We start from the raw sequence: 24447 nt of genomic DNA, 5'->3' as shown, positions 1-24447 counted from the left end.
AAGAGAAAAAACAGACCTAGCCAAGAGGTAGTCCTGTTTTCTCAAATGCAAGCTTGCCATCTGCATCCAAGCTGTGCAAATGTGTGGCATGTCTCCACGGAACCCTGTCAAGCGTGTGTCATTGAACTGCTTAGGAGGAAGACAAAACACTGACTAGCTTGAACCAGTGCAAGTAGCAGTGTCCTGGTAGTTATCTTGATTACAGCAGGGGGTCTGTCTGTTATGTGCACATTTAAGTGGATAATTTGGGTCAGAATAGGAATCCGTATTAGTCACTCATTTGCTGACCAGATTCTATGTACCTTTCTATTCTACTGAAAGGGAGGGCTTGTTAACATCTTACAAGCACTCCAAACACAGCATTTCACAGCTCAGAAAATGAAAAGCCAACAAGGGCTTTGTCCCAAAGGCTTCTTCTGTTAAGCCTCACTGAACGTATTTCTTGCGTACCATTTCTGTCTTGTTCTATCCTCAGCGTGAACAACTGTTTCCCCCTTTTCCTTCCTAACATCCTTTAAGTATCTAAAATACATCACTTCCTCAGTCTTGCTTGAGGTAAATGAAATAAATACAACTCTCAGCCAGCCTTTTGAGTCCTTACCAACTGGAGAGATGTGCTCAGTGGATGCAGATTTCTCTGGGGCTGCTACAGGGGTGGGTTGAGAAATATCTTTCTCTGGAGTGGTTTCTTCCGGAATTACAGCAGATGGCACAGTTATTGGCTGAACAACTTGCACTGGCTTCTTAGGCAGCTGAGTGGGCTTCTTGGGAGCTGGAGCCTGTATGGAAGGCTCACCCTAGTGGGATCAGAAAGGAATTGAATGCAATGAACAGGAAATTCAGATATAGGGCCCAAGATGAGGACGGATACTAAACAAATGGATCCCATTACAGCAGCCATCTGCTGTGGTGCTACAGAAGAGAGACCTTTTTTGTGCTAAAGGGATCAGAAAGTCATCTTAAGAGGCTGAGAAACTCCTTAATAACAGCACTGTAGTCATAATCACTAGGCCGTCTTCAACAAAAGAGTTATAGAGTGATTCATCATCTGAAGTCCTAGTGCAGAGTGTGGCTTAACAGGAGATGAGCTACTACTAAGAACACTAACACAAACTCTGTGAGTTAACAAGTTCAGCAGTTAGCATTAGGAAATTAAGGGGAATAAGCAGTTTTAACTACCAGAGCTTCTGAGTTGTGGCAAATGCTAGTCCTACTCAGAGTAGACCCATTAAAAAGCATGAACATGACTAACCTGATGGGTTAAAAGGAATGGAAATGGTGACTGGAAATGTTTCAGTGCACAGTATGTAATTCTAGGTTAGTAGGATTTTTTTTTTTTTTTTAAAGCAGCTTTTGAACTAGTTGGCTGTAACTTATGTTTTAAAATGGTAAGAATATTCTTCTGCATCTGTAAGCAAACAGATTTTTAAGCAACACACCTCGTCTTCCTCCTCCTCCTCTTTATTCTCTTCCTCCTCCATTTTAACCAGCCTGTTAGCATTTTCAAGGACGGCAGCAACTGTATTGTCATCTGACGGAGCCAGTCCAGGAATCGGAGGAAAACCTGAAAAGAAGAGAGAAGAAAAAACCCAGAAGATAGCCTTAAAAATAAATGAAGATGAACACAACACACATTTATGAGGAGAACTACAGATTTAAAAAGCTGAAATGACAATTATCATTATACTCAGAAGATACAAGTTCTGAGAGTATTGAGCATGAACTCCAGCGGCTGCACACAAAATGGATCACTGATTCATTCAGGCCGAGGAGGAGGAGAAGTTTGGAAGCTTTCAATTTTAGTTAAATTGTTTGTGAACTGGGAGCTGTGTTTAACGCTAATTATGGTTAATTTCAACAAGCCAGCTCCTCAAACGAGTCATATGTTGTACGGTGCTGTTGCAACCCACCTTAGCTCAGAGGTCATGACCTGGTAATGGGTCCCGATCCACCAGCTGAAAACCAACAATCTAACTTGCAATTCAAGAGGCCCTCTGTGCTGTTATCGTGCAACTTCATGAAAGTTTACAGTCACAATAAGCAGTTTCATAGCACATTCTGTAGTGTTGTCATGGAGCCAATCCAGTCTCCTGACAAGCCAGAGTAGGAGGGAGTCTCCTGAAGCATTTTTGGCAAATGCGCCAGGAACAAAGCACTTATGCGAGGGTATCTCACATTTCAACGCACAGCCCTGACAGTGTTGCATACTTACCAGGGGGAACTGGTAGTTCACCAAAATTCACTTTCCTTCCTGCTTTATGGGCTCTTATGGCATCTTGGTATTGCTGTTAAGGAGAAATTTTGGTTAGAGAATACAGTCATGTGACAGGTTGTGGGGAGGGGAAGATAAATACATATTTGTCACTCATTTGTTGTGTTTCCCTTTATGCCATAAGGATTAGAAAACATTTTAAGAGCACTCCAGGCAGAACACTTCGTAGCTAGAAAAATGCAAACCTTCCTCCAGGTACTGCATCTGTTGCTGGGCTTGCAGTACACAGATTCAACAACCCCTCCACACGGCTTTAAGAAAAGGGCTGAAATATTTGCCCCACGTTCTTAGTAAATGTGATGAAATGATGGTTAACATTATTCAGAGTGCAATTCTATATGCGTCTCCTCAGAAGTAAGTCTTTCTGAGTTTAATGCAGGCAAATTTGATAATGACATTCTCAGAGTGTAATGTGAAATATGTGATGCAGAAATTCACCACCGAACGAGCTTGTATTCCACAAGTCTAACCATTATTATTTTTATTTATCAAATTTGTATGCTGCCTGGTTATAGAGAAATGTTTTCGCCTGGCTCCCTAAGATATGTAATGAAGGCGCCAGGCGAGCTACCTGGGGAAAACATTCCAAAAGCATAAGGTCCAGGTTGGTTCATATGGTGAGAGGCCTTTAAATTACCATGGTCCTGAGCAGTTTAAGGCTTTAAAGGTCAAAGTCAGCACTTTGAAATGGGCCTGGAAACTAATTGGTAGCCAACGCAGTCAGGTCCGGATTGGTGTAATACGCTCAAACAGGAGCAGATCCTCTCACTGCTCTTATATAATCAGTATCTTTTCTGATCTGATATATCACAGCAGAGGCTCACAACAAAATGATTATAACCAAGGGACTTTTGTGGTAGCACACACAGCTTCTTCTTCTTTACCTTGGCTATCCTCTCGTGCATCCTGCTCTTCCGATCATCTCCATTTGCTTTGGCTTGAGCGGCTGCTGCTTTGTATTTCTCCATCCTCTGCTGCAAAGCCTCCATCACTGTTTTTGGCTGAGGCAAGGGACCTTTAAAAGCACCCAAAGAACGCATCATATGAGCTCAGCCACAATATAGGCACCTGCTTCTTGCACTTTGACCTAGCGGAGGACAATGTCTTGTCTTCCAGGTGTCACTGGACCACAACTTCTACTAGCCTTTAATACTGACCACACTGGTTGGAACTGGAGCCCAACACCTTCTGGAGGGTCAGTGGTTCCCCCATCAGTGCTTTAATCCATTCTCCTTTTCCCATTGACACAAACAGATGCAACAATATTAAAAAAACAAAATGAAAAAATGCTTCTGGTGTTTGTCTCTCAAAGAAAGACACACTTTATTCTTGTCTGAAAGGTGTACGTTGCAATATATGGAAAGACAGATTTAGACAGATTTATATATGTATATATGTGTGTGTGTGTGTGCGCTCTCTCGCTCTCTCTCTCTCTCTCTCTCTCTCTCTCACACACACACACACACACTACAAAAAGAAAACAGTACAAATATCTGCATATGGTCCATCAATTTAAGATCATTCCCTGCCTTTTCATATGTATAACCTATCAAAAAGTTGTAACCTAGATATACTGTATATGTATATATTACCACAAAGTGTTGCTTGCTTACTTATTAAAAATTAACTGTTTACTCATTTGATTTTATACTTATTCAAAAATCAGAATTGCAAATTACCATTAATTTTTTTTAAATTTACCATTAAATTTCACCCAAGCATATGACTGATGCAGTATCTACCAAAAGCATATATAGACGAATATTGTTTCGTGTTCTGTCAGTCCAATAAGCAATGGATAAGCTTCATTTTTCAATAGAAGTATTGCTGCTGTCTAGTTTGCCTAATTAATATCTGTTACCTAATTTGTTACCTGAACCTAATTAATATTTGATAATGTAACTATTGAAGTGATATGCCAAATTTTAAGTAACCAGCCGTCCAATCTAGGTATTTCTCAGTTTCTCCAATTCTGCGCTACAATTTCACAGGCTGCACTTATATAGATTAGAAATACTGGTCGTACCTATTATACTGTACGATCTGAGTTTCTAATCTATACAATACACCTCACAAGACAGAGGCTTTGCTTTAAAACACATCTTATCCGAAGCTTTATTACCTTGACTGTCTGGTGCTGTCACAGGAAGGGTGGTTTCCACAGCTACAGATGGTGCCTGTTTTGAGGGAAGCTGTATCATTTCTGGACTTTCAAGGTCTGAAAATGTGGGTGTCAAGGGAAAAGAATTTAATGATTTTTATAAAAGGCACGGAAGCGTAGAGATACAAATTCTTCACTACAGTTGCAACATAATTCAACAAGAGCCAAAGAAAATTTGGTACTGTGAAGAGAAGCTGTTTTTTCCAATGGGAACAAATGTCGCTCTAAGTCTGGGGTTGCCAGCATGCCACCCATGGGCACAATGGCACTGCTGAATACTTTCCCCAGCGCCCACAAAACCTCTAGAACCCTCCACCCATCACTGCCACCATCATGTGGTGGCGAGGGTGGTTACCTTTCCCTCTCTTGAAAAGTACAAAGTGATGGAGGAGGAAATCTGAAGAGTTGCCCCTACTGCTTCTTTCAGCTCTATGTGCTTTTCAAGGCACAGATTAGCACCTAAAGCGGCTGAACAGAAAGCAGAGCAACTGAGAGGATAGGAGAAGTATAGGTGAGTAACCTGGGAGACCAGGGAGAAAAAAATTAAGCTGCTAGGCAAAAGAAAATGGGGTGCCACAGGAGAGAGGGGGAAGGGAAGGAGGAGGAAAGAAATGGCATGCCAGAGAGACAAAGGCAGTGTGGAGAGAGAGAGGGGAAGATAGGGAGAGAGAGAGGGATAAGCCTGACACACTGGATCCCGTAAAATGGAACTTATTGAAATTGCATAACCTTTTCAAAGGTTCCCACCCATGTCACAACTGAAGCATTTAAAAAACCAACACTTTTCAGTGTTGTGGCACAAAAGCTTTGATCCCAGGTATGGATTCTAATGGGGCCTCATACTTTTTAACACGAATTCCTTCAAATCCACCACCAAATCATAGATCACCCCTGTATTCACAGAAGGATTATGTGATTTGTTAGCGGTTTTGTTGTCACCCTGTTTGAAAATTACAGAAATCCACGAGGATCTGTGTCTTGCATCAATGTTTTTGCAGTGTGGTTGTGATCTAGGAACACCAACACCTAACTCCCACAATTCCACTGTTAGAATAACTACCAAATACACTAAAGCTTCCTCCAACTCCTTTACATATTTGTTAGCTGTCCAAGCAGTTCCAATTCTCAGTAAATAGGGACAACCACTCAACTAATTTAATTAATTCCAAATCCTAGAAATGCAGAAACATCCCGAACAAATTCAGTTTACGTAATAGCACGGGCATGAAACTGATATTTATAATTGCAACCAGGAAAAAGAAAAGGTGGAGTCACATAACACTAAAACAGTACATAGCAAATGCATTCTCTCAGGAGCAAGATATTGCACTTTGGACTGCTCAGAAACACAATATCCCTTCAGCAGACACTTAACCTTAAGCAGAGACATGCAGGGGGCAAATGAAGATGCATTCACTGAAAAAAAAATCCACACAAAGAGACACCAGTGGGAACAGAGAATAGGATACTTCAATTTCAAAATATGGAGCATACCTGGTTTTGAAAAATAAAACAAATGACTGCAAAGTTACTTAAGACAGAAAAAAAAAATCAGCATGCAATACATTATATTAGATAGATTCACTTGCTTCTTTTTAATGATCTGGAAGCGAAAGCAGGATGCCATTAGAAAACTGAAACTATGAAAGTCTGACGGTTTCACAACATCACAGATCCTTTGCAGGGTTTTTACCGCAGGATATCTGAAGTCAGTGTGATAAACCTTCATCTTTTATCTGCAATTCAGTGTATTCTAGTTACTGGAAATATCATTTATCTCCTTTGCTCTTACCCTGTGGTGCTGGAGGCATATCCCTGAGGTCTACTGGCTGCCCACTGTCCAGTGCTTCCAGAACCAGGCTGAACTTCTACAACAAAAATGCAAAGCCAAAGGGTCTCTATGACATTGATCTCAACTTGGTTCACAGAATGGTGCTTCTGACCACAGAACTAGCACACACACAGTGGTAACTCGGGTTACGAACTTAATTCGTTCTGGAGGTCCGTTCTTAACCCAAAACTGTTCTTAACCTGAGGTGTGCTTTCGCTAATAGGGCCTCCCGCTGCCGCCGCTGCATGATTTCCGTTCTCATCCTGGGGCAAAGTTCACAACCCGAGGTACTACTTCCGGCTTAGCGGAGTTTGTAACCTGAAGTGTTTGTAACCCGAAGCGTTTGTAACCCGAGGTACCACTGTACAGCATCCCAGATACCCACTCTAATTGAAATTACTACTACTATTACTACTACTATTATTATTATTAACATTTGTATACCACCATTCATCCAAAGATCACAGGGTGGTTCACAACATAAAAATACAAAACAAGAACCCAAAACACGTAATAAGAACAAGAACAAACCAACAACCTCCCTCCCACAAACACATTTAAAAAGACATAGATTGTTAACCAGCCAAAGGCCTGGTTATAGAGAAATGTTTTCATCTGGTACCTAAAGATATGGAATGAAGGCGCCAGGCAAGTTTCCCTAAGGAGAGCACTCCACAAACAGGGAGCCACCACAGAAAAGGTCCATTCTCTGGACCTCCCATAGGAGAGGCATTCTCAAATTTCTAGCCATTGAACAACTTGAACTGAATCAGAGAACTTCTGTTTAGGATTCAAAAATAAGAAGGGATGAGATGTGGATTCCAGATGCTAGCAAGATGCACTCCTGCGACCCTAAGTCCCCACTTTCTCTCTTTGATGGATGTATCCTTCATTCAGTCCCCAGCACATGCACAAATCACCTCATTCCCCTTCAATACTCTTGTATGCAGGTAGATACAGTTCTTTTAGATCTCTATCAATATTTAACTTGCATAGATTTATTTATCTGGTCAAAGAATGTAGATTTTCCTAGTGAAATTCTGCTTTAGGGATCCTGACACAAGAAAGCTGCAGAATTGTGACTTTCACTCTAAAAAGAAAGGAACAGGGAGCTGGTCCTATGTTACATTTACCATGGGGTCAGTTAGTTCATGGTGATTTCCCCATTACACAGCCATATTTACTGCATGAGTCAGGGCCATTATACTGAGTTGCCTCTTTTCCAATTCAGCTCCATGGTGACCCACTGGAAGAGGTTGGAAAACTCAATATGCCGTGCCTCCAGTGGCGTAGCGTGGGTTGTCAGCACCCGGGGCAAGGCAAGTAATTTGCGCCCCCTAACCCGTGGATTTGCGCCCCCTAACCCATGGATTTGCCCTAACCCCAGATGTTGCGCCCGGTGCGGCCCGCCCCCCCTGCACCCCCCACGCTACGCCACTGCGTGCCTCCAACTCACATACGCCTGAGGTTGGAAGTTTGCCATGGGGGTGCAAATCCCCACGGTGAAAATTAACATATACGTTTACCCACAGAAAAAGAAATATTCTAGAGACTCCTCAAGATCCCCAACACCAATTATGGTTTGCAGAAACCTGCTTTAGCTTGAAAATAATGATGCCTCACCTTCCCAGTCCTCATGTACTCTTTTGCCTTCTCCAGATCGCCTTTCTGTTTAGCTTTGAGCGCTGCTAGTTTGTACTCCTTCTCTCTTGTCACAAGCAGTGCTCGTGTGCCAAGTTCTGGGGAATCTGAACAAGACAACAAAACATAAAAACACCTACTATATAGCCAATAAAACATCTACTATAAACACCATGAGGACCATAGTTCCTTAGGTACCTGGGTCCACCACCCATCCACCCTATGGAAGAAACAAGCAGAAAAGTGGCACTTTTTTGTGCATATGCAGAATAGGGATGCTGCAGGGGAAAGGGCCACACTCAAACTACTTACTGTTTTCAGAAGTGCTACTTCTTCCCAGAACACCTGAATCTGCATCCTGGCTCTGGAGATCAGGTGTGCTCACAGATAGCTCCGGATCGCTGGGGTTCTTTAATTCATGGTCTGTAGTAGAGCCTTCATTTTCCTCCCCTTCAGGAACAGTTATTTCATCTTGGCTGCCTGAGTTTTTAGGCAAGTCATTCAAAGGCACAGCTTGTGGAGTTGTGGCAGAGCTCTTCCCGGATGCTACAGGTGGTGGCATTTCTTCCTCATTCACTTTTTTCCCTTTCTTCACTGCAGTCAGCATGGTTTCCAATGCCTAGTAGTGATTGAGTAGCAATTTCAATTACCCAGCATAGATTAAATACTTATCCCCTATATGATCATTCCAATCAAGCTGTGTCTTTCATTTGTTGACCCATGTAGTCTCCCATCCAGGTGCTCAACTCGTCCAGATCAGTTTAGCTACAGCAAGATGATGGTGTCATGTACCTTCAGGCTATACCTGGGATCTCTTAGGTGCCTGGAATCTCACACTCTACAGCCTTCTTGGGAACTGCAGCATTTTGCAATGTTCCGAGATCAATGAAACACTCCCAACCCACACACACAAAATGATAAAACTGTCATATTCTGGGTTACAACTTCCATCAGTTCCAACCAGCATGGCCAGTGGCATGGATGATGGGAGCTGTAGTGCTATAAAGCTTTGCAATTCCTCTTCCACTGGACTGTGCAAAGACTCAACAACATGACTCTAAACTATATGGGAAAATGCAGTAGCTTTCTGACAATACCCATGCATCAAAACAGGAAGAGAAATTGTACCCATTTTGCTGAATTTCAAGTCTCAATGATAAATAAATGAACTTTTCTGCTTTCTTCTGAAGCACAGGCACAGAAAATCTACACACAAAATTATGTCCATCCAACCAAGTGACTAGAAAACCCCAACTCCAACAAAAAAATCTCTAATGTAGGAATGCTACACATTTCAATTAGTGATCTCTAGCTGAGAATCCTCACACATCCTCTTGAATCTTCAACTCTACCAATAATTAAGCCTGCAAGACCAATATTTAGCCTTTTCCCTGCCTCCAGGTATTTATTGAATACAAGATTTCACCTGATTTTCCCTTAACATAAATACCCTGCCCGCTGGAGCCAATAGCTTTTTAAATCAGTTCTATTTTGTGTGTTATATGGTAGCTATCTCTAATATCTAGAGTCTGTAAGAAAAGTTTCCATTTGAATGAACTGCTGCTTGGGAATGAGTGCTAGTGTATGAAACTGTAATGATTACAATTACAACAACAGCAACAGCAACAAGTCTAGAGGAGATAAAACAACCTCAATTAAACTCGCACCTACTAAAGCAGTTAAAAAAAAGAGAGAAACTCATCCAGATTAATGTCATGATACCATACTAAAGAAGCATTAATGAATGTTTAATTTAACCTAGACAATTCTGTCCATACAAAGATTTTAGACAGAACAAGACTAGCACTCATTTACAAAAGTGAAAAAAATGAATGCTACGCCTGTTCTTTCCTGCATACATCTTTGCACTGAATTAATGGCTGATACTCATAGCCTGTTTTGAACAGCAGTTTTCCTTCTCTGCTAAAAGGATGAGAATCTGTGGTCCCAACATACCTTCAGGCCCCGTTCATACCGTCGCACTTTGGAACTCTCGCCGGCTTCCTTTGCGTTGAGTATAGCTGCCTTATAGTTAACTATCCTTTCTTCTATTGTTTGTTGCAGTCCACTGGAAACAGCAGGCGCCATCTCAAAGAAGATAAAGGAAATGAGACCAGAAAAGATGACAAGTATTCTGCCCACCAGAATTGAACTCTAAATCAGACATTCAAGTATCAAGGGCGGGAGAGAACCACATTCTCTGGAACATGCACACCTAGGACTCAAGGCATAAGAGGCTGAGCCACCTCCCTTGAACAGATGAGTGTCTGTTCTTCTGCAAAAATTCCACAAGTCACCTCTCGGCTTTCTGCCAAAGCAGCAGCAGAGAAGTGGGTGGGTGGAACACCTCAGGAAACATTCACAGCCACTGGGCATATTTAGTCGGAAGGTCTTCGTCATTTCAGACAGAGACCGACTACAAAGTTATTTTGAAGTATTGAAAATGTTTTCTCTATTCTGCTGTGAGCTCTCTAACGGTTTTCTTCAACTTGTTTGCTTACAAAGTTCTCTCCTTCCGCAGGGGGGATGGAAAAATCATCAGACAAACGCTACAAATTCAAGAGACTAGAAATGCCACTAGCACTTATTCACTTTACAAATACACTCTGCCAAGAAGCTGCCAATGTTAAGTAAATATCGGCAGCACTGCTCATCAAACCTAACTCTAACGGAACAGAGAAAACTCACAGAATGTGTTCAAAGGGAAGAGGCAACCAAACACAAGCCCTAAACACAACTCCAGCCAAGGAGAATGTCCTGAGGTGGTTTTGTTCAATCCTACACCGTCTATGTAGGAGGAGTGGGGAACCGGTGGCCCTCCAGATGTTGTTGAGCTTAAGGTTTCCACCATAACTGACCACAGACCATTCTGGTTGGGACTGATGGAAGTTGGGGGTTCAGCAACCTCTGGAGGCTCACAGGTTCTCCATCCCTTGTCTACAGCCTGACTGACTACGCTGTTAAAATCAGCTGTCTCCAGGAGCCCAGGTCACAGCCATTGTCTTCGCTCAGTTGCCTGCATCACATTCTCACTTTCAAGGTTCTAACCAACTTCCAAATTCACTTTAAATGAAAGCTAAACACTTTGCTATATTCCCAATACAGAGGGCAGGTTGTTGTTGTTTTTTTTAAAAAAACAACCCCCCCAAAAAAAACCCAAAATGCAGTGCAATTCATACACTGAAGGGCTTGACCTTTACACTCCTTAAAATCCAGTTTTCCAGGCTCAAAGCAAAAGCTTTCATTTACCTGTGTTGGTAGATCGCTGGGCTCCTCTGCGGCTACAGAAGACTCTTCTATTGTTTCCGTCTCACATTCACCGCTTCCTCCTCCGTCTTCCTCTCCCAGGACTTCCTGCAACTCTGCCTAGAGCATGAAACAGTGCAATTGTTGCTAAAGAAGAGCTACTTCTATTTTGAGCACTGCATTAAAATGAACCACGGGGTACTTTCCACTGCTATCATTCAAAGGTGGGGCCCGGAAATCTCTTACTTAGAATCAAAGAGCATTCTTCTTATGCCAAAACAACTGCACTTTTTTCTTTACAAAAATTCACTGTTGTATGTGAATAAGGCTGCCTCATTTATGTTCCTCTGTGGCAGCTTTCTATCAGAGATTAAAAGCTTCATGTAAAACCTACATGCTGTCCAAGTGATGCACCACATTTTAGCTAATTTGAATTGGCAGCAAAATAATTCCAGTTAAACCTCTTGTATGTGTGTGGTTTAGGATGGGTAGAATTGTGCTGTGATTTGTAAACTTCCTGTATGCCTTTTAAGGGCCCCTTAGGCAACCAGGAACTTGCACGGTTCTGAAGAACACACATCTATGAAGAACTCTAGAGCCTGTAACAAAAAAAAACAAAAGCCACAATCTTGCATACAATTATGTCCCAGTGAAGTCCTATGGGACTTAACCAAGCACAATTGTATTTTATATTTCATAATGTTATTTAGATACTACTTGACTGTTAAAACAAAACAAAACCTCAAAGTGTTTTCTGTACACAAGATTGTAGTAAAAGTTCTTATATACCAGCCTTCCTGATATGCCTGAATTCCAAATCTGGAAACTCCAAAAACTGCAGTTGTTGAGAGAAAACATTACTTTTCAAGAGACCTTAATGATGTTCCAGTGAATATGACATCATATTCATTTGATTAAGATTTCCTCCTGCCTCTCCCAGCCTTGTATTAAAGAATATGGAAATGATTTTAATATAAGGATCATGTGTGATAGGACACAATCACTTTAGGGGGTGCAAAGCAGTTCTAAAAACAACTTCCAAGAGAAATACCACATTGGCCTGAATATAAGCCTCACTTTTTTTTCCAAATTCTGACCATGTAAAGCTAAAGTGTGGCTTATCTTTGCGATCTTACAAAAATTGGCTTTTACAATATTGCTGCTGAAACAGACATGTGGTAAAACGGAACGGGTGTAAGTGCCTGCATAATTTTAAGGGAGCGGTTTATATTTGGGTATTATATTCAGGTATTTCTCCCCCCCCCATGAATTTTAAAGGTGTGGCTTATATTCGGGTGCGGCTTATATTCAGGCCAATACGGTAGTAAGTTTTCAGCCTTATTTCCCAGGATCCTTAAGAAACCTGTGTGAGTGGGTCTTGGTGCACATGAAGTTCATCAGTAGTACTGCCAGATGCTACTATCTCTTCAAACATTATGGAAAAACTTCTAAATTTAATTCACCTGCAGCCCAGTTCAAACCTCAGGAATGTCACAATTTCTTTTCCAGACAAGTTTGTTCTTTCCCCTCTGGCAGCTACAAACAGACACCACTTCTACTCCAGCCTGAGGAAACAGAGCCAGTACCAAGCAGGAAAGGTGAAACTCACACACCTGCCGTTGCTCTCTGGAAAATTCTGAGCTTTAATGGTTACAGCCAATTACTAGGAAGAACTGCTTGCACTTCCCTTTCAGTGTTTCAGACCCACAAGAATTTGGAGTGTTATCACATGCAGTCTTTCCTATAAGGGGATGATGCCTCTTCTTTTACACCAAGAAAAACAGCCTTGCAACGGAATCCCATATATACCAAAAGTTCGGTATCTTCTTCCAGACCTTCATCATCATCTTCATCCAAGTCCTTCATGCACTCAGCGGCCATCTTTTCAATATGATCCATAGGCAGGGGAGCTGGAGAACACAATTAAAAAGGAAATCCTAAGGGAGGAACCCTAAGGTTCAGACAAACAATTACTGTGACCCTAACATTGTGGCAGGTTTTTAAAAGATTCATCTTGGCCACTTTGTTGGTTTTAGCCAGTAAAAAATTAAAAGACATTAAGTAGTTATAACTAAACTTTCTATCACGTTGCTTTCCTTCTTTATGTAGGGATCATGAAACTGGTGACTGTGGGTATCAAGTTTGTGGACTTCATGTTGTTGTGTATTTTGTTTCAGGGTGCAAGGAGAGAAATTGCTTTCCCCCCCCCAATTGCAGATACTTCCTTCTCCCATGGAGGGGCTGTTCTGAAGAGGGGTGTGTGTGTGTGTGTGTGTGTGTGTGTGAGAGAGAGAGAGAGAGAGAGAGAGAGAGAGAGAGAAAGAAACATGGTCATTCGAGGAATGTTAACTGTTGTTATTACACAACAACAGAACGGTTGAATGTGAGTACATAATCAATATTGTATGATGTGGTGAGGAAGAATGGCTGTGCTCTCTTAAATTTTCTGTTAAACTATGTGCACCGTGGCAGGCAAGTTGTGACTGGCACCCAAAACACTCTTCCAAAATTCAAAAGGTGCCCACTGGTCCAAAAAGGTTGGCAACCCCTGTTCTCTACCAATCCTAAGCTATTATAGGAAACAAAGTCTCAACAGTCAATTTAGGAAATAAACCTGGCCAACAAAAACACATCTTCAGCAAACCAAGCCTAAACCTCCCCCCCCCCAAAACCAAGAGTCTTTGAAAATGAAAGTAAACTTGGCATCAATCTTGCTATCGGATGGGAGGGGAGGAGGAAGGGGGAGGGGGGTGTACATGCCTGACACGAGGCTCGCTTATGTAGCACTAAAACCTGTGATCTCTGGTTTGTGCATAACATTAAGTCAGGGTGAAAGAGAAACGAAATGCCGTGAAAGAAGCAAAGCAGAGTGTGCAATGGACGTATTCTAGGTCATGCTAAACCATGGGTTAGTGTTCTGTATGAACCAGCCTATTGTGTAACACAGTGATCTTCCAAAGTTTTCATCCAGAAGTACAAAGATGCATGGCCACACAATGTTATTTTGACTTAGACCTAATCTTCCAAGCAGAATTCCAAGCGATACAGGATCTCTGTATAGGATAGGATAGGACAGGTGGAGTGATTATACACAGGTTGTTGTTGTTGCTTTTTAAAAGCGATCTTCATTTATGAAGCACTTTTGATGTGAAAAGTGCACTACAGGTCAGGCCTTTTTTGTCTCCACCAGAAGCCTGGGACACAGTGACCTTATGGTCCTTCTGCAAATGGGGAATGCAGGAGAGCAAGAAACTAACAACACCTTTGGCTGAGCAGGGATATAAAACCTGGTCCTCAACAATCTATTTTCTAGCCCAATGACTCTGCTGAATGATCACTATTAAATCATTTCAGTGTCAGTCCACTCCTCTTCTGTTATCTTTTAAACTCTCAGTCATGAGTCTTAAAGCTTGTATATACAGCTCATCCCCTCCCACTTTTGTATCATTATCTCCTTCATCATGCTCAGCCATCTGCCCAATTTTCTTTCTCAACTGCTCTATTTGACTCCAATTGCTCACTTCACTGTTTGTTACTAAAGCTTCCACACCAATTTCAGCCTGTCTCATTCTGCATCACTACAGAAGTATAAAATTAAAACAGCAAGGAAGGCAAGCAAGGAGATATAAAAGTCCAACATCATATGCTCTCCTGCATGCGCATGCGCATATATATATATATATATATATATACTTGAATTATTGTTTAACAACAAGTGGTCTTTGTTTTAATAGTGGCTGGTTAGTCTTTACTCCCTTCTTAGCCTTTTTCACATAATAAGGCTGGTTTACCTTTGTTTTTAAAAACTGAATTTGTTTGTACTCTTCTATGTTTGTTTGTATTATTCTATGCTTAAGCTTTACTTCTGTTTTACACTTAGCTGTTACACGTCATCCAAAGAACTTATATTACTAGAAACCCGGCAAAAGTAAGTAAATAAGTAAATAAATAAGAACATCTGATTGTACTGTCACAATAACATGTAACAACATATGCATCGTAATTCTTCAGGTTACCAATTTCCACCGTGTCTGAACAAGAGTAGCTTTATTTTCTCATTCTGATTGGCTCCCTACAGATCCAGTTACAAAAGTAGGCTGCAGTCCCCTCCCCGGAATGAAGAACTCAAAGGGGTTTACTTTTCAGCAGACAGGTATACCAAAGGTGGGAAAATTAAGGTCCAGGGTCAAATACAGCCCTCAGGACTCTCTCCAGGCCACAACCTTTACTGACCCTCCTCAGGGGCTTTTGATTGGCTGGAATGCATCCTTGAACTGTGATAACGCCTCTTGTTTACCTGGAAGGGGGGGACTGGGGGCAGGGCAGGTAGAAACCTCTGTCTTTTGCATGGTTGAATGTACTCTATAAAGTTCAGAGTTACACCTGTTGCTCCATTCATTTTTGCCTCTGGTTCCACCCACCACCCTAGAAGACTGCCTATGAGGAAATGTAGCTCACAGGCTGCAAAAGGTTCCCCATCTCTGCTATATAGGATTGTACAGTACTGCAAAAAAAATTCCATCTTGTGTATGGGCTCTTAATTACCAGTTGCATCGCAAAGGCAAAAAGTACAAATGCAACCTCTAATTACCTTAAACAATTCAAAGTTTCCAGTGGACATGCTTACTTTTTCCTTTGGGTTTTGTTTTCCCAGAAGGCAAGTTCTCTCCAGTGATAGCAGCTAGTTCTGCTTCTAGGTCCCCGTCATCCTCCAGATCTAGCATCATCTCTTCAGGATTGAACTCTACGAAAAGTCCCAACTGATGCCAAGAGAGAAACCAGCTCAGTGAGGAGGCTTAAGACAACTGTCATATAATCTCCATGTTACTTACAATAGTCATTCATCAGAAAGACCAGCACAGGTGTTGTTTGCTCTGAACCAAGGCTTTGTTAACTTCTCTGCCCTGGCCTCAGCCCTAGATTATAAAAATGAAGATCACCTGCCTAGAGATTTGTTAAGATTTCCAGATCACATGAGCTCTACACTGATGTTGTCATGCTGACAAACTGAAGCTACCAAATTCTAGTTTGAAGAAAAAGCTTAAGTTATGTGCCAAGATTACGTTTACAATATTATGCAAAATTAGGTAAACTTTATGTTTTCCCCCAAAAATATATATGCATTTTAAACCTTGATGTCTTCTTTACAACCAGCCAAAATTCAGAAAGGATATAAACAATTGAATTACAGTACATAAACACAACTGACATTACTGGAGTTAAGAGTTAAAACATAGAACTGATATTACAGCCAAAACATAGATGTAAACAAACAAGATTATACGCAGATTTTAATAAGAAGCTTTGAAAATAAATATATGTAAACCTTTGTATTCTTTATCCATTACATTTATTACACTGTAATTTTGCTCTGAGGAGCTCAGCGTGGTGTACATAATTTCACTTTCAACATTTAGCCTCACAAAAACCCTGGGAATCAGGTTAGGCTGAGATATAGTGATTGGCCCAGAAAGCTTCATGGCTGAGGGGTAGTTTGAATCTTGCCCAACACTCTGATTAGAACTGGCTCTCAGTTGGAATGCCTTTTTCTTGGTAGAATTGGATTTTTGGTTGTTGTTAAGTACGAATCTGTTCGGGAAAAGAACAGTGTACCAATAAGGAAAGTCATACGTGTTAGGAAATTGCATTTTTGGTCGTGGGAGAAGGGAGGAGTATTTATTTATTTACTGGACAAAATGAATATACCACTTGATTGCAAGAAAAGCTCTAAGCAGTTTACAAAAACATAAAACATTAAAATTCTCACACACAAAAATGTATGTTTTAAAATCTGAAAGCTGATGGGTTAAAACCCATAGCAGCTAAAAACTGATAAAACACATATAACTTCTACATGTGCAGACAGGCATCTCTGAACAAAAATGTTAAAAGCAGGTGGTGAAAAGAATACAGGGAAGGCACTTGTGTGGTGTCGACAGCCAATAAGCTCCAAAGTGTAGGTGCTGACGCACTAAAATATCTATTTGTTATGTGGCCCCTGTAACAGTGCCCGTTAATAATCCTAGCTCAGTGGCTTTCAGATCCCTGGGTTTGCTCTGAAGTTCATCAAGTGTTCCATGATGAGAAGATCAGTAATGTAACACAAGCTCCTGTGAAAGACAGTTTGCCCACCACCATCTACCTTTGCTTGCAATAGTCAGGAATGGGGAATGTTGGATATACTCTCAAACAGTAAGGCCCTGCTGATCTGGCAAGTTCTATGAGTGAATTGAGGGTGTGCTTTCCTTTATTCTACGACAGAACCCACAAAAACTGAAAAAACAAGATCTGTTTCCTTGATTTGATGCTGCTGTGTCATAGCGCTCCCATTTAACTTGTGAAAGCTAATGAAAACACATACCACAGTGGTTAACAACCAAACAAAAAGTTTGTTGTTGCCTGTTTCCTACCTGTCAACATAAGGAGGAAGTTGCATTCAAGATTATTATTCTTTTAAAAATCATCTAGTACCAAGCCATCTTGCAAACAGATTCTCTGCAGGCTTGCTCTGACTTACTCTGGAAAACACAGAAGAGTATATCCCTATTTGGGTGCTGACCCACATCACGTAAGGAGGGAGAAGAGGAACACACTCACTGGCCTTGTCCAAATCATTATATCCTCACTTCCCGGCCTCACCTCTGTGCATGCATTGAAGTAGATAAGTCTGTAGGGCCAGTACAGTGTAGTGGTTAAAGCACTGGACCAGGACTTGGGAGACCAGAGTTCAATTCCCTGCTCAGCCATGAAGCTCAATGGGTGAATGTGGGCCAGTTGCAGTATCTCAGCATAACCTACCTCACAGGGTTGTTGTGCAGATAACATGGGAAGGAAGAGAAGCATGTATACCACCTTGAGCTCCTTGGAGGAAATGTGGGATATAAAAATATAACAATAAAAATAAATCCTGAAGCAGGTAGCCTGCTCTATTCATACAAGCTCCCAATGCAATATCCAGTCATGACAGTGCACAGTTCTAAATCGTTGGTTTCATGGTTCGCTTTTGGCACTTCTACCCTGCAGCACTGCTTCCCTCTTGTTTTCTAATCAGTGTTTTGAAACCCTCTGACTCGTGAAGGGTTCAGATCTTTCAACTGGCTTGGAAACGTGACACTTCCTTTCATAAGGATCACATTCTACAGAAACAAGACCTGTTCTCTCTTCCATAAGGCTAGGCTGGCTAGCAAGTTTGGAAGGTTTTGCTTTCCTTCTGCAGCATGCAATGTCTCCTACTTGCACGGATGAGTTTGTTCAGCTAGCACTTTTCTAAACCATACGTGTTCTTTGATCATGGCACATAGTGTCCTGGGTGCATAAGCCAATCTGTGGGAAACTGGCAGATCCTGTTTCATAGAGGAGGTTGCCCTGGGCAGCATTGTGGCACCTCTCAGCTCTGATTCCATATGTATTTGCTTTTAAGTACTGACTAATTTTGCCCTCTTCATTTATTATATGAATACTCGTACCTAAGTTACCTGTTAGGCCTGAGTGATATATTGCCCAGGAGCAAACTGTGATGTCAGTTTCACTCAGTGGTATATTGCTGGTTAAACTACCACCGGTCCTGAGTCCCTCTCCTAGCAGCGTCCACTAGAGTTCCTTCCTCCAGTGGCGCTACTAGCAGAGGGACTCAAGAGCGGTGGTGATTTCACCAGCGACATATCGCTGAGTGAAACCGCCACTGCATTCTGCGAGGCACCGATACAGCTTGTTCCTCCCTCTGTATCTTTATACTGCTTGACTGAGGAGTGTGCAGTTGCCCATACCTCAGCTGAGCAGTTTAAGGAGCCCTCAGCCTGGCGCTGGCTCCCGTGAGTCGGCAGTGGGGTGGGGGCTCTGTGAAACCACTTAGCTGAGGGGAGTGCAGTTGCCGCTGTTATCGCACAGCTCTATTACCTGTAACATGCAACAGCAACACTTATTTAGCTTGTGGAGGCAATCGCCTGGCACTACCAGCAAGACTTGTGACAACAGAGAAGGAAACCAAGTTTGTTCAGTAGGTGTCAGGCATTCCAACTTTCTGTTTGCTTCTCTCAAAGGGCTGCCGCTTGCTCCTTAAACTACCCTGCATCTTAATGTTTCCCCAGCATCCAAGAGCTGGCAGGAAATTCTGATGGGAACTTAAAAGGCTAATCAGACAATGACTCATCAGGTCACAAGGCACAGACTTCAGTGATAAAGCACCTAGCAGAGGTAGAGTTTTTCGTAAGAAGTATTGGCTGGACATCTATCAGACCTGGTTTAATTCTAAGAAAGCCTACCATTGCAAAGTACAGGATAGATGAGATACTTGTATAATTCAAGTCTTTCTGGAGCAAAATCTGCAAGTGAATTCCTGATGCAACTCAAATATGGGTAATCAAAGGCACTGCTTCTCTATTCTTACAGATACAAAAGTACAATACACTCCAAAGAATCATTGAATCATAGTAACATAACAACTTATGCTAAGCAAATGGACTTAAAGTTTAAACTGTTCTAATAAGTGCATACAGAATTGGGAAAGACATATACCTGTTTTGCAGCAGCAGCTGCCTGACCTTTCACCTGGGGGCTTTTCTTGGGTCTTCTGCCAAGCATCTTGGCTTATGGTTTTGCTGAGTCCACAAAAGTTACCTACAGACAATAATACCCAAACGTAACAGAAAAGAACAGCATTCTCAATTAGAACATAGAAACTACCTTGACTGGAAACAAGGTCAAAAAGATACAAGCTTGGTATTAAGGTAACTTGCCACTGTGGATTTCTACATGTCGATCCCATTATATTTTACAAAATGTATGAAAAAAAACTTTAATTAAAAAAAATGATACCAGCTTGTTGCCGTCATCTGCTAGCTATTATTCTAGCAGGCAGTTTGTCATTCTCTCCCACCCACCACTTTCCTATAGCCAATATATGAGTGGAAAAGCTGGTCACTTTGGCTTCTAGAAGATCTTTATTGCCTGAGCTTCCCTATCCCAAAATAGATGGAAACAAGTCACTGCTGCCATTTAGATTATGGCCACCCAACAGTTAATAAAATAAAATAATGAAGGGCATCCTTAATCTCAACATTGTCTACAAACCATATCCACTGAGCAGGAAGTCCTACAGTGGTATCTTGCTTTATGAACTTAATCTGTTCCAGAAGTCCGTTCTTAAACCAAAACCGTTCTTAAACTGAGGCCCGCTTTCCCTAATGAGGCCTCCCGCCGCCGGTGCCCTTCCGTTCTTAGACAGAGGTAAAGTTCGGAAACCGGGACACTACTTCCAGTTTTGCGGAGTTTGTAAACCGAATCATTCTTAAACTGAGGTACCACTGTATTCCCAGATTTTTGGGGGGCTGGCAAGGACAGAAGTGGGGTTATAGCTCAATAGTAGCAGAGCACATTTTTTTGCATACATTTAGTACTGAGGTTCAATAATTCACTAATTCAAACCAGTAACATTTTTCTTCAAAATAAGAAACTTCCTCCCCAATGAGGGGATTAGTAAAAAGGAAGTTGAAAGGCAAAGTGAAGAGGGTCAAATCTCTTTAGAATGCTTTAGGTTGTTCAAAACCACCACAACAGAAGCTCATTCAGAATGTATACCTCAAATCAAGGCAGGTGCCAAGAGGAAGCTGAGGTGTGCAGAGTCAAGGAAGCCATCAAAGCAAGAAGGCTTCCTTTAGAAAATGGAACTCTTGTCCAAGAGAAGAACAAAAAGAAACACACACCTTGGAAAAAGAATTTCAAGTGGAAAGCAATGCATGCAAAAAGGAATGGAAGGAGCACATTGCTAAAAACAAAGACTTAACTACGAGAAAAACATTGAAATGCATTAGTAGCAGGAGACTGGTTTATTATTATTATTATTATTATTATTATTATTAATATCCTGCCTTCCCCCCCCCCGGACACGACTCAAGGCAGCTAAGGAAACAGCTTGACTTTTGTATGACAAAGGAGTCAAATGTGTACTAAAGGAGGAAAATGAACAGTTCTCCTAGAAAGCGGAGCCCCCCAAGGATCAGTATTGGATTCTGTGCTTTTTAACTTCTTCATTAGTGATCCAGAGGAAGGTATGAACAGTGAGGTAGTCAAGTTTGCTGATGATACCAAATTGATCAAGGCTGTTAAAATTAGAAAGGATTGCAAGGAGCTCCAAAAGGATTTCTCCACATTGAGTATGTAGGCAGTAGAGTGGCAAATGCAAATCAATGTAAATAACTGTAAAGTGAAGCACATTGGGACAAAAGAATCCTAATTTTACATATTTGTTAATGGAGTCTGAACTGGTGGTGACTGACCAGGAATGAGAGCCTGGGGTCATAGTGGGTAGCTCAACCCAGTGTGCAGTATCTGTGAAAAATGTGAACTCCATGTTAGGGATCAATAGGAAAGGAAAATAAAAGTATGCCATTATACAAATCTATGGTGACACACACTAGGAATACTAAGTATAGTTCTAGTCACCTCATCTCAAAAACGGATATTGTAGAGCTGGAACAGATTCAGAAAAACATAGCCAAAATTATCAAGAGGCTGGAGGAAGAAAGGTTACAACATTTAGGACATATTAGTTTAGAAAAAAAGGAGAGTAAACTGGGATGTGATAGAGGTGCTTAAGTTTATGAATGTTGTGGAGAAAGGGGATAGAGAAGTGTCCCCCCCCCATAAATAATATTAGAACCCTAGGGACATCCAATGAAGTTGTATGTTGGAAGATTAAGCACAGACCAAAATAAGCACTTCTTCACATAACACAGTTAAAACTATAGAATTCACTCCCACAAAATGTAGTAATGACCACAAACTTTGACGGCTTTGAAAGAGAATTAGGCAAATTCATGAATATGAGTGGCTACCAGACACAATGGCTATGTTCTACCTGTACTGTTGGAGGCAGTATATCTCTGAATACCAGTTGCTAGGAATCTCAAGGAGGGAGAGTGCTGTTACACTGAGACCCTGCTTGCAAACTTCCCACGGACATCTGGCTGGCCACTGCGAGAACAGGATGCTGGACTAGATGGGTCTTTGGTCTGATTCAACAGGGCTCCCTATCCCAACATCTGCACTTAAGGAATCTCAGTGATGTGACCCAGCGCAAAGATCGACTCAGATGTGTAGGTGTGCCTTGATATTTACACTCTGAGATAGAGCAGATCCTCCTACAAAACTCCTAAGGCATGCCCTTTATTCCTAATTTCACATGCCTCACATAAGCTCTTGCATTCAAAACCAGTTCCAAGACTAATCTTGGCTCAAATTAAACTCTGCAGCTCAAGCAAAGGCGAGGGCCAGCGATATCCTCCTGCAAAGTTACTATTCCTTTGAGGCACCAATTGGGCTCAGCTGTGTTGACATGCCCCCTTCCCCGCTCCAGGACCATTAACTCCAAAGGACACCTTAATCGCCAGCGACTACAGAAATGGCTTGCGTGTATGAAACGACCACCACAGATGCCCCCCGCCGCTACAACCAGCTGACAGCAAATGCAGGACGCTTCCACAAAGGCTGCTCAGGCGTTCAGTTACGAGTCGAATGGCGTGCCCGCATGTGTGAATGGACACCGCGCTGAGTCAAACAGAAAACTAGGCTCTTCAGCTCGCCAGTGATCACAAGACGCACACACACAACACATATACACACCCCTGTTTTCTAAGGGCTCAATCGCGCCAGAGAAGGCTAGGAAGAGGGAGGAGCTGGGTTATGGTCTGAGGCTCAGGTAGCAACAACCCTTTTCCACCGAGGAGGAGGAGGAGGAACCACGATAGCTGCCTCCCTACTCAGCCCTATCGCGGTGGTCACAGGGCTGCCCTACTATCCCTCCAGCCGAGACGGGCGGCGCCCGAAGGCACGAGCTCACCTCCTGCCGCAGCCGACGGGCTCCAGCGCAGCAGACAGGAAGCCGCGGACCCACAGAGGAGAGAACTTTCCCCGCCTACTCCGACTCTGCTAGGGGCTGCACCAAGAGGCCCAGCAACGCGCAGGCGCGGAGGTTTATTTATTTATAAAAAGGGAGAGGCTAAAAGGGGTGGAGCTATGAGGCGGAAGGAGAGCCAGAGAGTGCGCGCGCGCGGGATACTGATGGCCGAGAGCCCGAGCCAACACGCTGCAATCCAAATACACCTGTTTTTTAAAAAAATATCATACCACTGGTTCTGCCTTCACACTACATAACTGGTTGGTTTTTGCACTTGTGTTTTCTTTTCCCAGCAGAAAATGCAAATAGGGATGGTTCTCTTGAACCTGCGGTCCCTCAAGTAAGAATCTAGTTTATTCATAGGCATTCCTATTAATTCCCCCGTAACCAGCTTCCGTGAAATGCTACGTGGCCGCTCACGGGACTTTTGCCCAGGTAAAGCTGTGTACAATTGCAGCCTAGGAGGTATTTTCAAATTTCCAGTTGATGTGCCTCCAGTGACCGTAACTACATCAGTTTGGAGGTTAACAGTACTATCAGTATGGCCCATAGCTGTCAAGTGTCCCTTATTTGAAGGGACAGTCCCTTATTCCAGCGCCATGTCCCGCTGCTGTCCCTTATTGATGGATGTCCCTTAAATGTCCCTTAAATGATGTCCCTTAAATTTCAAAGGAAGCAGCTCCTCTCCCTCTCTCCCTGCCGGCCAGGCTCCAACTGTGTTGCTTGGCTGTGTTGCTCACCCAATAGGAAGTCTAAGAACGACTGGGGGGTGGAGCTTGCATGCCTCGTGTGTGGCTAGTTAATGCAAGCTGAGGGGCGTTTTGAATGCTGGACGCCATTTTGTTGCACGTGCTGCTGCAAACTTTGCAGTGGAAAGCCAGGCCGGGGAGCCATCTTAAGTTGAGGCTGCATAAGCCTTGTGGTGCATGTGATTCAGATTCTATTCAGTTGAACCTCTGGTTACAAAGTTGGCTGGACAGTGTTCTCGAAGCTACCAGCATGAGTTTGACCAGACTGCAGGAGGACAGGAAGACTGGAGTGCCTGGAACAGGTGAGGCTGCAGGTCCCTTATTTTGGCTGCTGGTCCCTTATTTTCAAGGCTGCTGGTCCCTTCTTTTCAAATCTGTAAGTTGACAGCTATGGTATGGCCATTGCTGAAAGTTCCAGGTTCAATTCCCACCATCTCCAGGTAGGGCTGGGAAAAATTCCCTGCCTAAAACCCTGGAGAGCTGAATCAGTGTAAACAATAATAAGCTAGATGAACCAATTGGTCTGATTCGATGCAAGGCAGTTTCCAGTGTTCCCTCTTACTACTGAAATGCTGTGGTGGAACCACTTATTTATGTTTTTTAAGCAGTTACTTGAAGAACCATTGTTTTTTACAGTATTGAATCGTACTGCCC

General features: G+C 42.3%; 1 protein-coding gene across 4 annotated transcripts in view; it reads right to left on the bottom strand.

The window, feature by feature from the left end:
- The window catches only part of CC2D1B (coiled-coil and C2 domain containing 1B), a 37208-nt gene extending 14101 nt beyond the window's left edge, over positions 1-23107 (bottom strand). Inside the window, exons 1-14 of one of the 4 annotated variants that reach the window (XR_014549417.1) lie at positions 22988-23101; positions 19666-19767; positions 15779-15911; positions 12961-13061; positions 11155-11271; positions 9862-9993; positions 8218-8524; positions 7888-8012; positions 6226-6301; positions 4395-4490; positions 3157-3287; positions 2213-2285; positions 1440-1564; positions 602-797 (exon numbers count right to left, since the gene is read on the bottom strand). Coding sequence is in view for 3 of the 4 variants with exons in the window: in XM_083619540.1 (XP_083475666.1) it covers positions 602-797; positions 1440-1564; positions 2213-2285; positions 3157-3287; positions 4395-4490; positions 6226-6301; positions 7888-8012; positions 8218-8524; positions 9862-9993; positions 11155-11271; positions 12961-13061; positions 15779-15911; positions 19666-19731 (1678 nt within the window). In the remaining variant the exon portion in view is untranslated. Of the gene's footprint in view, positions 1-601; positions 798-1439; positions 1565-2212; positions 2286-3156; positions 3288-4394; positions 4491-6225; positions 6302-7887; positions 8013-8217; positions 8525-9861; positions 9994-11154; positions 11272-12960; positions 13062-15778; positions 15912-19665; positions 19768-22770 lie in introns of all 4 variants that reach the window. The other 3 variants (XM_083619540.1, XM_083619542.1, XM_083619541.1) reach the window with 3 other exon arrangements.
- Between the last annotated feature and the right edge of the window lie 1340 nt (positions 23108-24447).

This window comes from Podarcis filfolensis (assembly GCF_964270895.1).
Source record: "Podarcis filfolensis genome assembly, chromosome: 6".
Taxonomy (NCBI): domain Eukaryota; kingdom Metazoa; phylum Chordata; class Lepidosauria; order Squamata; family Lacertidae; genus Podarcis; species Podarcis filfolensis.
Note: the sequence above shows the minus strand (reverse complement) of the source record. Positions and strands in the feature narration are given on the sequence as shown.